General features: G+C 47.9%; 1 protein-coding gene across 3 annotated transcripts in view; it reads right to left on the bottom strand.

The window, feature by feature from the left end:
- TNIK (TRAF2 and NCK interacting kinase) overlaps window positions 1–15191 on the bottom strand; it is a 166440-nt gene that overhangs the window by 65120 nt on the left and 86129 nt on the right. For all 3 annotated transcript variants that reach the window (XM_050902768.1, XM_050902767.1, XM_050902769.1), the window contains exons 3-4: window positions 12398–12454; window positions 7480–7605 (exon numbers count right to left, since the gene is read on the bottom strand). In XM_050902768.1, the coding sequence (XP_050758725.1) occupies window positions 7480–7605; window positions 12398–12454 (183 nt within the window). The remainder of the gene's footprint in view (window positions 1–7479; window positions 7606–12397; window positions 12455–15191) is intronic.

Here is a 15191-nt window from a genome sequence, read left to right as displayed (position 1 = left end):
ACAAGTTGTGCCTTGACAGATTCTTCAATGCGCATGTTTAAAGTTTCTTTTCACATGAAGCTTACATGGCATTTAATGTTCTCCAAGCAAGTGACATCACTTTATTAAAAGCATAGGCCAAGAGGAGAAGAGAAAGAAACTGCAAAAGGGTTACTCCTAACCAAATTGCTCAAATACAGTGATTTAGAAGACTATCATAAACAAACGATCATAAAATCCAGACATAGTACTGCTACAAACCTTCAGGTTAAATGAACTGCTTGAGCAGACTATACCTTAGCTGGCTTTGACCACGCTCCTATCTTTAGTTTTGATAGTAAGTTTCTCTTCTCTTCCTAAACTGACAGCTGAAAAATTCTTTGTATTTCCCTGCCGCATCAGGAAACTGGCTTCAAGAAATAGATGCGTGACTAGCCAAAGTCTGCCCTGTGCAAACGCAAGGAATGCTGCTGCAGCGCTTGCAGCTCTTCCACCTCAGCACGAGACCAGCAATCCAGCTGGGTCACTGGGACACGGCTTAAGTCATGGGTTACTCATTGCTCACCGAATGGGGAATAATAGAACAACTGGTTTCAAAGTCGCTTTTCCTCTCTTTCTTCCTTTTGAACAATTGACGTGTGGGGAATATCAGCGTCTGCACGTGTTTCTGATTAAATGAACGTTTGGGATACCACGGCTGCAAGCTCAGAAAGGAAAACCACGGACAGCTGAGCCAGTCACAAACACTTTCCAACCCAAAAGGCTGTCCTCTGCAGTCCCCTTCCATGGGAATTCATCCACAGGCTCTCACCAGGGTTTTGAGCAGGAGGAAGAGGAAGGGCATGCTATACTATGTATGGCAATCACAATGCTTAAAAGAAGATGGAAGAAATCCCATTAAAAGTACACAGTGCATCTATTAATTTGCCAGATTATCTTTATGGAGCTGGCAGTTCACTTGGTCCTCTACCCTGTCCTTGATTTCCACAGAGCAAAGATTAATTTTGCACCAAGAGGTGAATAATACGGCCACCTGCTGATGTATCCCAAATCTGTAATTGTGAAATCTCCTGGAGATTAAAGAAAAAAAAACCAAAGACAGGGAAAGAGAAACTCCCAGGGGGAGTGTTTCTAACTCGGCTTTTTAAGAGCTGCACAGTCCTGTAACATCCACAGGAAAATATCCAGCACCAGCAGATCTCTGGCAGTACAGGCAGGCTCCAGGTCCAGTTGGGCAGGGGCCAAGGGGGCTCAGCAGTGCGCACGTGTTGCTAACAGCAAGGCACTTCCCGAAAGCTCTGCCACGAGTTCTCCAAGAAAACAAGCAGCAGAAAGATGAGGAGGCTGCCCGACTATCTCTGTCCGCTATGGAGAGCTGACGGGATGCCCGATGTGAAAAAACACCATTTCCAGAAGGTTTGGATGGAACGGGAGGAAAGTTGGCTGCTGCAGCGCTTAGCGGCACTGTGATCCCCTTACGTTTTTATAGTTTGCTTTGCTCCTCAGATGGAAGGATGCTACAGAAGTTCCAACTACAACTCATACAATGCAGCCTCCAAAGAGAGGAAACACAGATGATGGCTAAGGAGTCACACCAACAGGCCAGGTGAGACCTCAACCACAGCACTGCGTGTCCTGCTGGGCGATGGAGCCCAAGAACAATAAATGCACACTGGAGCAGGTATAGGAAGATGATCAGGTCTTCTCAGAGGACCTGAGGACTTGTTCAGCCAGCCAGGGGATGGATGGCTGTGGGATATGAGCGTATACTGTCAACAGTATGGAGAGGTAAGCACCAGAGAGGGAGAATCACAAGGTAGATACTGGCATCATATCAATACATCAACACCCTATGGGTATATTTAGGTTGGAAACCAACGAACAGCCTTCCAGGAGAAAAGGGAACAAAAGTTCCAGCTGATTTTAGGACAGAGCTTACTATACTCAGGAAAGGCTTCAAATGGCACTTAAACTAAGATATTTTCTTACCAGTCCCATGTCTCTAGGTGAGTGCTTTGCCCTGCACACAGTTGCATCATTACCAATCTTGTTAAAGGATGAAGTCGTGATGGGGTAAGACAATAAACTTGAAATGCGGATTGAATTTTTATTAACCATAATTAAAATTATCATCAAGATGGGCTAAAGGTAAGATCATCTTCTGAAATCTAATCTGCAAGGCCATTTATTGAGGAAGTATTTTTAAATACAGTTCATTTAGCATTTACTTAGCTCTTCATATCAGAGTGACAGCAAACTTCATAAGCAAGGCAAATTCAGAAGCAGCAGCTGTAAATCTCTGTGTCCTGCTGTTTCACAGATGTTTTGTTTAAAGAGCCTTCACAGCTTTCAAATCAACCACCACCTTCCCCAGTTTGGGAATGACCGGTAAGATCTCTGTTCCCATTGCTGCTGTACATTACCTGGAAGGGCTCAAACCTGAGCATCCCCAGTAGAGAAACCCCAATCCAGCTGATGGTGAACCGCTCCAGCTTGTCCAGAGGAACCCCCCAAAATCAGCCAGCTCCTTTATTCTGCAAGCCAAATCCTTCTGTGTTCCTATTCCTCACCCCACAAACAATTTGACTTCTCTTTTACAGAAAACAAGCACACAACACCCTCAGGCTAAATGCTGCTGGAAATCCTTCCTCCTGCTGTGTGTGTAAACAGAACCTGGGTGCAATGCAGTTGCCTATGCCCAGGCCACGCAAGCCTCCCATCCCATCCCATCCCACCCCACCCCACAGCCTGGCTCCCTTGCAAGAGGGCCCCTCATCACACACATTGTGGTACCTGGAGCCAGTGACGGAGCATTAAAAAACGCAGAGACCTTCACTTGGTGGATCAGCAGAAAAGCTGATGCCCATTTCAGAAACAGAAATAGTCATCGAATTGGTATTAAGCAGCAACTAAAATATTCTGTAGGAAGATAAGGACAGGTTTGAATTGCCTGCGTCGGTGCTACAGCGGGAGCAGGCTGTGATGCTGCAGCAGGATGCCTGGGTGGGGGAAGCGGGGCCAGCGCTGCTCTGCTCTCCCCTCTTCGACGGCAGCATCAAACTGCTCTTGCACATGTTCATAAATAAATGACTTGCCTGGCTGCACCCTGCCTGCACCTCCCTGCACTTCGAGGCCAGCCAAGCAACCCGTGCCCCTTGGGGAGCCGGTGGGCAGCTGCTGCCATGGGTCCTGAGCAGGCTGAAAGCTTTGGGCTTACAGATGGCAGTGAAAGGAGCCGGGCTCGCAGTCTTGCAGCGTTTACAGCACTGACATCGCTTTGAAGAGGAGTGAGAATGAAATAGCGTTGGCTTCCTCAGCCAGACAGCAGCAGAAAGCCTCTCTGCTAACCCCAGGCTCTCAGTCGGGGGCCAGAGGACCAGCCCCACTCCCCCTGCACCTCCCTGGGACTGCAGGGCTTGGAGGGACTAGAGAGAACTACAGCTCAACTGAAAACCGTCCCCTCTCAAATGTTTAATGATTTAATTCCTGTGATGCAAGCTATCAGCAACTGCCCAGAAATATTCTTCAGTGCCTATAAGCAGATTAAGAGCAGTCCTGCTCCGAGCTGCACAGGTGCAACTCAGTGCTTCGATGGCTTGTGCTCCGTTTTCAATGGAGCCTCGCTGCTCCCATTTTTCCTCTCCAGGTCCCCGGTGTGACTCTGTTCGTACCACCCTGCAGCGATTCAACGGGCCTCTACAGCTCGACACGGTGAAAAAGCGCATTGCAACTACGCGGTGACAGCCCTGAGCGTTGCACGGCTGCAGCAGTGCCATCCTGACTTAGCCTCCAGCCCTAAATCACCCTAATTCCTTCTTCCCCAAAGCTGCCTCAGATTACCCGCTACAGAGGACACACCGGAGGCCACCCCACTGTGCTCGCCACGAGCAGGTATTCGGCAACCTGCCTATTAGCAATTTTTCCCCCCTTCGTGACAGATGCAGCTCCGGGTGCAGGCAGGGTTGCCATGGCAGCCATCCATCGGCAGCCAGCGCCGCTGGCCCCCGGCGACCATGCCGGGCGGGCTCTGCCCTGGGTGGGCTCTGCCCTGGGTGGGCTCTGCCCCGGGGCTGCCGCCAGCCGCCGCTCAGCCCCCACGCTCTGCAACCCCCCCTCTGCCTGCCGCCCATGCATGGCAGGGCTTCTCCGTTCATGGTTTCGGTGCACCGTGGACGGCAAGGGCAGATGACAAACATCCAGCTGAGTAGCACCCCTATCGCCCTGCGGATCTATACAGTGTGTTAACATATGGGAATGAAGCAGAGAGCCTGCAGCTTCCAGCAGCCGTCAGGGTGGGTGATGTGCTGGGGATAGGGTCCTTTGGGATGGGGTCACCTCCCCCATCAAGTTCACACTTCCTAATGAATGCCCCATCTCCCACCGCCAAAAAAACCCCCCAAAATATCTCAAAACAACCCCCCTGAGTTATGTGCAGCCTGGTAATCCATACCTTAGATCTGAGATGAGCAAGGGGAATTTAATGAGTTTAACTCTGAGAAGCAGCAGTTAACTGATTAGCTGGGTCCTCACCATCCCCTGGGTCATTTCCCCAGTTTCTGCGACCCACCCTCTCTTTGCCCCCTTGCGCCACAGGCTTCCCCAGCCAGGACCCCCTTGTCTTGAGTTAGAGATGGGCACAATCCCTCCCAAAGGTCCACAGCACCCCCAGAAAGCAACACTTCATCCAACATAGGAATAAGCCTACCTCCTATTTTTAATTTTTTTTTTAAATGTTCCATAAAGGTTGTCCTTACGCCTTTTACTTCCTTTTTTCCCTAATATATCAGATTTGTGATGCACATCTCCATTGTCATCTGCTAAAATACCCTCCATGCAGCTCTTTAATTTCAGGAAAACTCGGTTGTTTAGTAAGCTCGTCTTCCAGGGTGAGTGGCTGCTTGGCTGCTATCGAATGGAGCAGCAGCACGGAAAGACCTGCTCATCACCGCGGCAGAAGCAATGACAATACTTCATGTCAGAAGCCTGCCGCGTTTCCGAGAGATCTGAATCTCCACTGAAAGAGCTCCCTGTTTTTTATTTCCGTATCAGCCTCCTGAATGTCGATAAAAAGAATTACTTGGGCATTATCAGAAACCGTTTTATTTCAACAAAGGGACAATGAAAAATAAACAAGCCTTTATCTGCGCAGCAAGACTGATAGAGTTCGCGCAAGCCCTAATTCAATCAGATCCTGAAACAACAGCTATTTAACACAGCGACACCAGCACACCTCACCTCCACGGCTGGGGAGCTTTCCCGTGAATACCTCTACCAGCCCCAGCACTGGGCATAGACTTAAAAAAACCTCACACCCCAGCACTCTTCAGTGCAAGAAAAGCAGCTTTTGCAAAAATTTGTTTCACTAGCCCAAGAAAAAGGTCCCAAAATTGAGAGGAGAGGTAGCGGTCTGGAAGGGAATTTAGATTATCTAGTCTGCCTTTCCTGGGGGCAAGAGACAAGGAGCACAGCTGGGTGATGAACACCTTCTCCCCTTGCACGGCTGGGTGACCCACCGGGGACAACCCAGGTTCTCCTCCTGACTTGGGGCATCTGAAGGCAATACAGCACATACAGCATCCTCTGCTGTTTCATGATGATGGGGATTGATGAAAGAGCCTCTCTTAGTCCAAGGAGTTTTCTACTGAGCTTTTCTTTCTGGAAGTTGGGGCTGCTCTGGATAGCCAAATCCTTTAAAACCCGTTATTTTATTAACACTTGTGTATGCCAAGAACTCTTTGCACTGGAGCTGGAGGAAAGAAAAAAAACAAACCCTCTTCCCTGGTCACACCGTGCTAACCCCAGACCCAAGCAGCGTAAAGGCACTGAGCAGAGCCCAGCTCTGGAGAGGGCTCCTCTTGCTATTGAGGGCTTTGGCACACAGTTGGTGGGTTTTTTTTCCCCCCAGGCTCTCCAGCAGCACAAGGGGAAATGTTGTGGGTTGGTTCTCTATTTTACCTTTTTTTTTTTTTTTTTAAAACATATTATAAACCAGCTAAAGCCAAATGGAATTTCATGGGGTGAAACGGCATTTCTCAGCTTGACAGCTTTCTCCTCACTGAATCCCAGGCCAGCTGCAAAGAACATGTTTTTTAAGAGTTCCCACCAAAAATAACCCCAACACCCAAGTAAGTAAAGCCCCTGGAGTCCAAGCCAAGTCTTCCCAATAACGCAGTGTACCAGAAAGTCTCGGGTAACAAAGCAGCGCAGAAGCCCATCAGCTCCATTTTTGTCCCAGGTGACATGGAGGAATGTCCTCCAAACCCCTCGGGTTCCCACAGCCATGCTCTGGCATGTGGATGCAGGGGCAAACAGCTGAAGCCACTGAACCTTTTGCTAAAATAAAGCCTAGATTATACGGAAACTAAAGGAAAGAGCGTTCTGCTGCTCGTCAGCATTTCCATGGCCACCCAGATGAACCATGGATATTTGTTACCCCTGAAAAATTAGGCTCTAGCAATCTTGTTCATGCAGAGAAAAACTTTGGAAACTACCCGTGGATAACCCAGAACTGACTGGATTTACAAGACTATGAGGAAATAAACGCTATTTAGACTACACGACAACATCCAGGTCATTATATTTAAGGTAACTCAAAGGTAGCCTTCCCTTCAGTGCTGCCCTAACGAAAGCAGGGTGTCAAACTGCTGGTCGGACGCCCACGGGCGCTGCAGGTTGTTGCTCCGCAGACTCAGATCAGCACAGCCAAGCTCAGAATACAGCACAGTAACTTTAATTAATTTTTCATCCCCCTTACAGCAGCGCCCAGAGCCCCGACCTGCGGTGCCTGCTGCCCTGCCCAGCCCCGGCGAGCACTGGCTGCCAGCAAGGAGGTGGGCTCCGATGCTCTGGCTGTCTCCGGAGATAGACATCAGATTTAAACTCTATCCTCCACGGTCTAGGAATGCCGAATTAATAACCGAGAAGCCACTGACAAGGGAAGCAGCGGGAGGAGGGAGGCAAGGATTTATGGAGAGGCAAAGCAGCTTGCAGCCCTTCAGCAACATGAGGCATCTTCACCGAAATGGCTGAACAGCCACAGACCTTCCTGCCCTCCCTTCACCGTCCCCCTCCTCTTTATTCGCCTGCACTGGCTCCGTGAAACATTAAGCACAAGAAGCAACGCTGAGAGCTGGCAGGAATCATGCGTGCCCAGCATCCCCCCCCAGCCTCCATCTTCCCAGCAACGTTTCCGGCTCCCTCCAACTGGTTTTTTTGCTGCATTTGTTTTCATAGGACGGAATAATTTTCAATTGAATATTGTAACAAAGATGTTAATGACAATTCAGAATAAAAACCGTTTCATCATCAGTCTGCAAAGATTTTATGGCAAAATAGAGAAGCATTTTGCAGTGCAGAAGGAGCCTTTTCAAAGCCATGACTTCGAAAAAGACGGATGCAAAATAAGGCTTTTTGTGCAATAGAGGTCGTGGTAAAAGGACAACACGGAGTAAATAATTTGTGTCAAAACCCAGCTATTTTAAAGAAAAGAAAGCAACTTACCCAGAGCTGATCATCCATTCCTGGGGGGTTCTTTTTAATAAAAGCACCATAATATGTAGCGATATTTCGGTGGTGAGAATACTTCTTCAGCATGTTAATTTCTTGTTTGATCTCTTCCTCTTCATCCTGGGATGAGGTGAAAAGAAAAACAAAACCGGAGGCACTAAGAGACTGCACTTCACAGGCTCCCATTTCTCTTTGTACATGGGTGAACTTCCATGCACCCCATTTCTGACCGACCTCACCTAAGTTTCCTTGCACCATTTTTTACAGCCACTTTTTGCAGCAGAGCCCTGGGAGCCTGAGGTCTGCACTGGAGACTAACGGGTTCAACATGGGCCCTTGAGCAAAAAGCTAAGGAGAGAACACATGCTTTGCCACATTCCCTGTTGCATTTCTGAACCCTGAACTGGACAGATCTTCAGGCAGTGTGGAAATCGGGTCGTTTCCAAACAGTTCAGATCATGGCGTCTCCTCCAGAACAGGATCCCGAAGGTCCTGGCAGAGTTTAAGGTGGGCAGCAGTCCTCTCGCATGGGTTAATGACCCACCATCCCCGTGCGCTGCTTCAAACCCTGCAGCACGCGTGGGAGCAGAGAGCCCCAGGAAGATCCCGAGCAGCTCAATATCTGCAGGCGTAAGTACTCGCCAGGAGGGGCTGGCCAAGCAAAGTAAGGCCTGGCCAGGAACTGAGCCCTCGCATGGAGACATGCTCTCCATCCAGAGGTGCACAAGTGCCAGACTTTGGCATCACGGACGAATTACATGTTTTCAGCAGTTTAGACATTCCTCCATCATTTTAAATGGATTCCTTTATAATTCATATCATAATTTACATCAGTCTTGCCTTGCTCTGAAGCTCAACCATACTTGCGTTACCCCACTAATGCACCAGCACACCCTCCTAGACCCATCAAAGGCCCAAGAAGATGGTTTTCTAGAAACCACTGCATGGCAGAAGTGCTCCCGCACTGTGCATCCCAGCCATCCGACACACCACTCCTGCCCATCTCCTGAAGGCAGAGGCAGCCCAAGACATCTGGGGACACCCGGTGTTATTAGTGGTGTGGTGGCACCACGCAGCGAGCAGGCAGACACTGCCTGTCCACAAACTCTCTGCCAGACTGACTCGGTCCTGGTGACAAGCACCATTCCCGTGGGCTGTCACGGCCCCTCTCCGTCCTGTCGGCAAAGCAGCAATAGCTGAAGCAGTCGAGGCAGGGGAACTGCACCGATGCCTGTTTTGATGTCCTGCCTCTTTGCTTTCACAACCGCCAAACACGCCCTGGTTTTATTTTAAGCTGACTGAATTCCAGCCCGCTGTAATTCCACAGGCTGTGGAGCAGCTCTTAGTGCCTTGATGTCAATGAGCTTTATTATAAAAGGACCAGAAGGGCTGTTACTTCTTTATTACTCTTGTGTCCCTCACCCGCTTCATCCTGACTTCAGTTTTACAGATGGGAGAAGGACAAGACACCCTGGCAAACAGCAAAGCTGCAGGAGCAGCTCTTCTTGAAGAGCGATGCTCCCTGACCAGGTGTCACGCAATATGGATAGAAACACGGCTTTCTTCCCAAACTACCAGGGGAAGTGATTTAATGACTACAGTCTTCCAGAGAGAATTCAGGGAAGAACAGTGAAGATGAGGACAGGAGGAACAAATAAAAGTAGTAGCTATGTGGAGCTTGTATAAACAATCTCCAATTTTATCTTTGGTAAGAACAGGGAGAGCATAAGCACCAAAGAGGATGAGGAATGGGCCCAAACGTTACAAGGAAAACCCGGGGACTATTCTGGAAGACCTTTATCACCTCTTTCCTTCAAGCGCTCAACACAACTTTGCTTGTTTTCATTTGCCCAGGAAAGCAGGGAATATAACACTTCGTTTATCAGGCCCTAGAGATTTTTTTTTTATTGAAGCCCTTTGCAACAAGAAAAACAGCTGGATGCTCAACAGAGCTGGGAGCAAGGAGGAACGGTCAGTGCAAGACCCCACCAGCTCCCTGAGTACCACTAGCCAGCTCTTCAGTTGTCCCCCACCTCATGCCTGGCTCTCTAGGAAAAATGGAGATAAGCCACATGGACACTTGGTCTAAGGTTTTATCTCGAGTCCCTCTTTAGTTGAAGTATTCAAAATGGGGGAAAAAACAATCCCAAAGCACCAGAGCTGTGGATGGCACCTGAGGACATGCGTGCATGGCCAGGCTCAGGGGGCTCCAGCCCAACCTCCTGCTCCAAGCAGCACTACTGCCAGCAATCACCACCAGCAAATCCAGCGAAGAAAAAGGAATTATAGTGAGCTGCTGTAACTACTCCAACCCCAAAACCGACAAAATGCACAGACCAGGTTTTGCTGCCACGCTTTGCCTCCATCGATCAACTCTGTTACATCAATCGCTGGAAGTAGGTCATGCAGCATACGGCAGGACCAGCCTCTGGAAAATGAATCCGAATTCTTAATTCAGAGATAGTGGCTGCCCAAACTGATCAAGCGCTGTAATTTGAGGGCCTCTATGCTGCAATCTTCCCTAACAGATAATTAGCAAGAATGTAGATGAGTTAAACAAAGCATTGTCATCAGGAGCCTTTGGGGGTTTAGTGCAAGGCACGTGGTTGGGATGAGACACTGGCTGGGAGCTCACTTAAAACACGGGGGCTTTACACTCCAAAAGCTTCCTCCATGAAACTGCAGATGGCTATGGTTGGGATGACCACACTAGTTCTGTTCTCTGTAGGCTTCTGAAAGACAAGTCATCAGGGACATCCTGGAAAAACAGGTGGGATGGAAGATCTGGATAAAGCGAAGCAGCGGCAGCACTGAAACTGGTGCTTGTCAGGAGGTGGTGAAGGACTGGAATGGACACGTTTGGGTTTTCACCAGCAGCCTTCGCACTGAGCCTGGACCAGAGACCAAACGTGTCTGTAGTCACAAATCAGGGACCAGCTTTAGAAATGACTCCAGAAGCGATTCCCAGGACCATTCCTGCAGTGGCTGGCAGACATGGCTCTAGATCCGACTTCAGCATCAACAGCTACGAAGCACAGTCAGTCCCCTACCACGTCACAGGTTTGCTCTGTCTTCACTGTGGTCATCGCCTGTCCTGCCCAAGCCTGGTCCTGCTCTCTGAGCAGCTTTCTGTTGGTGACTATGGGCCGGTGGCATCCCTTCAGAGGACGTGGAGGTCTCACCTCTGCACCTCAGCTGATCCCGCTACTGCCTGCTAGATAGCTACTTCTCCACTCATGCAATATTGGGGTCACCCGAGGCTGAGAAGCCATCACATGGGGTATTCAATGGGTAGAAGTAGAAGAGAGCAGAAGTTCAGTTAGGGTTTTGGTTTTTTTTTTAAGACGACCAACTTTAAAACTTTGCACATTATATATTAAAAGAAAAATAGCTGACGTCTTAATATGGCTAAAAGCACCTTAAGGGGAAAATAATTAAATATCCAAACAATACATCCCATGCCAAATATCTGACGTACTACTTTGGACGTTCAGAGACATGAGATTCTGCTTTGGAAGGTAAAGGTTTTGATCAGGACATCTACTTAAAGTCATGGCTGAAAATATTAGTTATTGGGCAGGATCAGATTTGGGCTACTTTTCTCCAACATCTTTGCTTGGAAGTGATGATATTTTAAAGCCACCGAACTAAGTGTGGACTCAAATTTAAGGGCCTGTTTGGCCTCAAAGTAATATTCTGATTTCTCAGCTTAAATTTGTTGTAACCTCAGACTTCATGCCATGGAAGTCTCACTGCTATTTATGCCATGGGGTTATGTTTGGTAGGTCTGCCCATTCCCTTAGAGCCTGCTTCCCACGAGAACTAGATAAATGGCACTTGTAGATATTGCAAGTAAACAGAAACAAATCTCATTCACATTTATGGACTTACTTCCACGCATCATTTCACCTGTTAGCACAAAAAAGAACCTGGATGAAGGGCCTGTAGATATTAAAACCACACCACAACATCTGAGGTATTTCAAAACATACTCTTGAGGCCAGCTGACTGCCTTCACAGCGAGTCAATTCAGTATGCGCTCAACTCCTGAAAGCTAATTAAAAACATTAATTCAAAATATAAGGTGGGTAGATTGGGATCGAGTCCTAAATTTTGAAAAGTGTTATTCCAGTAAAAAAAAGACAAAACAAAACAAAACACATTCTTACTGCCAAACTTGGCACTGTTTATGTAGGCAGGAACTTTGGGAGGTGTAATACTGCACTTAAAAAAACAATTTATTCAAGAAAAAGCACTTTCATGTCACCCTCCTAGAGGAATCTGTTTAGGTTTTTAGGGATCATAGAAATTCCACTCATTTTTTCTTTTGTGGCCACAGGGAAATGGTGAAACCATTCTTTCCCCTAAATCCTATTATTCATTTAATAACTTGTAAATTCTTGGTTCTCTTAGTCTGATATAAGTTTCAAAAGAGCCAAGTTTCTGAGACCAGGGTGGTGTATTTTCTCCTCTTTATCAGTAGGATGCACAGGAGTAATTGAACTTGCCTAGCAAAGTTATTCATAACAATACCTGTACATAGTTTTGGTGAACAAAAGCTTTCCGGTGAAAAACACGGATCTGGAGAAACTGAAATGTGTTATGAATACATGATCCTGTTGCTACAATTTTCTTCAGATTTTATTAACACTTTCAAAAGAGCCACTGCTGGAACTGGATGCTGCTTTGTTTCAGCATAAAATTACTTAATTTCCAAAACTCTTCCAGATTTATTTTTCTCTCACACATTTATTAAAACCAAAACCTCTTAATGGCACATTTCACATCAAGGCAAAGGGGATTTGCTTCCCAGGAACACAAGCCTTCCAGCAACCCCCACATGTTATCACATCCCGTCCCCTTTCCCCTCTTATCTGTAATTTAAGAATGCAGAAGGAAGAGGATACATTACCCCGGTGACGTCCATAACCTTAATAGCAGCAAGCTGGCCTGTTTTAACATGACGACCCTGCAAAAGAAAAGGGAGAAGTTTGTTTGGTTTTGCTCGGTGGCAATGTTTTCCTCGCAGTGTACAATATCCTTAAACAATCTCCTCGTCCTGGCAGCATCCACACTTTTTTTTTTCCCTTTTTCAAGAGCATCTTCACAGCAGCCATGATGGGAAAGCAATTCCCTCCCCTTCCTCCTGCCATTACGATTAATTAGTAAAGGGCCTTCGATGCCGTATTTTCCTGGCAAACAAGTGCTGGAAATATCCTTTAATGCTCAGCCATGCAAAAAAAAAAAACAGCTCGAGGCCTCTCCTGAGCACAGAGCATGACTCGGCTGGAAATGGTCTGCTGGAGCCGTGATGATGGAAATGTGCTGGCTGGGGTACCCACATGGCACTGACTTCGGTCCCCTTGTGTCCGAGCCCCAGCTCCCACTGACCTGGGGACACACCAGGGACTCCCAGCCTGCAGGGCACCATTATACACTCTGTCCACTAATTTATTTATTTTGCCAAAGCCTCGGTTAGCAGGCTAGAGACATTTTTAAAATCAGATTTGCTTCTTGGCTGTGGCAGCGACCCCATTTTCAGCGCTGGCACAAGCGGGGAGCGTGCATCCAGAGGAGATGCTCGAGAGCCAGCGTGGAAACAAGCCCCTTGACACATATGGCCTCTTCGGTTCTCAGCAACTGACAAATTAGCAAATCACTGCAATGAACTGCTTGTTGCATAGTGCTCGACTACATTAATCCTAATGGAAAAATGCCTGGAAGTGATGGGGAAAACTATAAGAGCCCAAACTGTTGATGGGGTCTTAAACCCAACGCGACTGCTATCAAGCAAGCCAATTCCCAGCCTTTCCTCCTCTCCCGAGGAACGGATCACCCCACATCATATCAAAATTGCTCATACCAATTCATTTCCCCCTCTCCATTTGAGGGCACATGCTCTGCTTACAAACCAGGCAGAATCAGAGGAAAAGATGCTTCTTCTCCAGGAAAACCAGCAACCGCCGATCCCAGCAGGGAAGCTGGGAGGCAAAGGGAAGCATCCCTGTTCCCCCATCACTTCTTACTACAGGAGCAGCCCAAGGCTGTTCCATCACATGAGATACGGCGTGGAGGACACACAGGGAACGGCAGCTCCTGCCCTGCAGCCTTGATAATTAACATGCCAAGGATACAACAAGGAGCAGAGGCTGAGAGGGGTCAAGCTGCAGCATGGCAGAAACAGGAAAAAATACGAGCTTTTCCTAAATTGCAGGCTGCTCCAGCCCTCCCACCAGCATGCTTGTTGATGAGCTGGGGTTTATGCCCAGGTTTCCCAGCCCTCCTGCAGGTTAGAGATGGTCTTTCACACCACCTCGCCTCCAGCAAGAACCCCAAATTACCAGACATGGGGACCTCTCCCCAGCCCCTCGGGTTTCCAGGCACGGCGCGGGAGAGCAAACCCACGCGCCGGCCGCAGAGCAAGGCGGCATCATCCTCTCCAAATTTATGACTTCACCAGGAAGCCAATTCACCCACCAGGGCTCCTCGCTCATTTATTAACACAATTTATATGTCCTGAGCAACCGCATGTTCTAACAACGGAAAAAGAGCTTTATTTTAAAATGTGCAACATAAAAAATAATAAAGCGCAGCCCAGCAGCTCCGGGCTGCGGCTGAAGCATCCCCCGGGTGCGGTCGTCGGGAAGGAGGGGCGCATCGCTAGACACCATCTATTTAGACAGCATGATCTGCAAAAACAAATCCTCCCCTTCCTAAATTCATCCTTGTTTGCTTGGCCAGGAAGGCCCCACGCGTACCGACTCTTTAATTAAAGCCAACAGAGCACTAGCAGGGGATGCGCTTGGACACAACCATGGCATGCTGCATCTTCCATGAAATAGAGGAGGGAGACGAGGCACTTCAAGCCATGTATTTGCTCGTTATACTCGTCTTCATCTGACGTATCACCACCTCATTTTGTATTTTAAGGCAATGCCCCACCCTTGCTGCGGTGGAGTGCTGCTGCCTACCTCTGGTACCAGCCAAGGGGAAAAGGAGCCCTACGTGCCCACACCATCCTTCTCCCAGGGATCTGCCACCTCCCAAATATTTACAGATAAAGGTAAGAACTTAACATTGTGTAAGCATTGACCAAAACAAAATAAACCGCTTTGAAACGTGTGTTAATGGAAGCCATGAGGAACACTTAGTCATGCAAAAATCAGACAAAGTAGAACCAATAAGTATGGGATCTTATAACAAAGATTTGCTTTTCGTATAGTTTGTTTGCAGTGATGGATTGTTGAGCTTCACCCCGGCAGATTTCGACCTCAGTCCAGTGAAACCGTGTGTTTCCTCACCAGTGAACAGTCCCTTTTAATTCAACATACCTAGTGCTCAGCATTGATACTTACAGTGAAACCATCATATATAGTTTAGAAAAACCAGTTGATTTTCACCCTACTGCAGGCATTCTTGGGTTTACAATACAGATACAGACAGGCTGGAGGGAGACACTGAGAACTGCAAGTGATAGATACAATACAGGAATAAAATTAGCATCTGACCTGCACACATTAAAAGATGTCACGGCAGCAACAAGCCCTTTTGATGGCACTAGCCACCAACCACCTCCTGCACATGGGCTGTGCAGAAGTGCGTGCCTGTGCCCCTGCAGCCTTTCCAAAGTATCCAGCTGGACCAGGCAGCGGAGCCATTTTTGCCAAAGCCAAGGCAAGCTGAAATTGTTAATTAATGCGTGGCAA

Source organism: Gymnogyps californianus, chromosome 10 (assembly GCF_018139145.2).
Source record: "Gymnogyps californianus isolate 813 chromosome 10, ASM1813914v2, whole genome shotgun sequence".
NCBI lineage: Eukaryota > Metazoa > Chordata > Aves > Accipitriformes > Cathartidae > Gymnogyps > Gymnogyps californianus.
The sequence above is the reverse complement of the archived record's forward strand: the minus strand, read 5'-3'. Positions and strand labels throughout refer to the sequence as shown.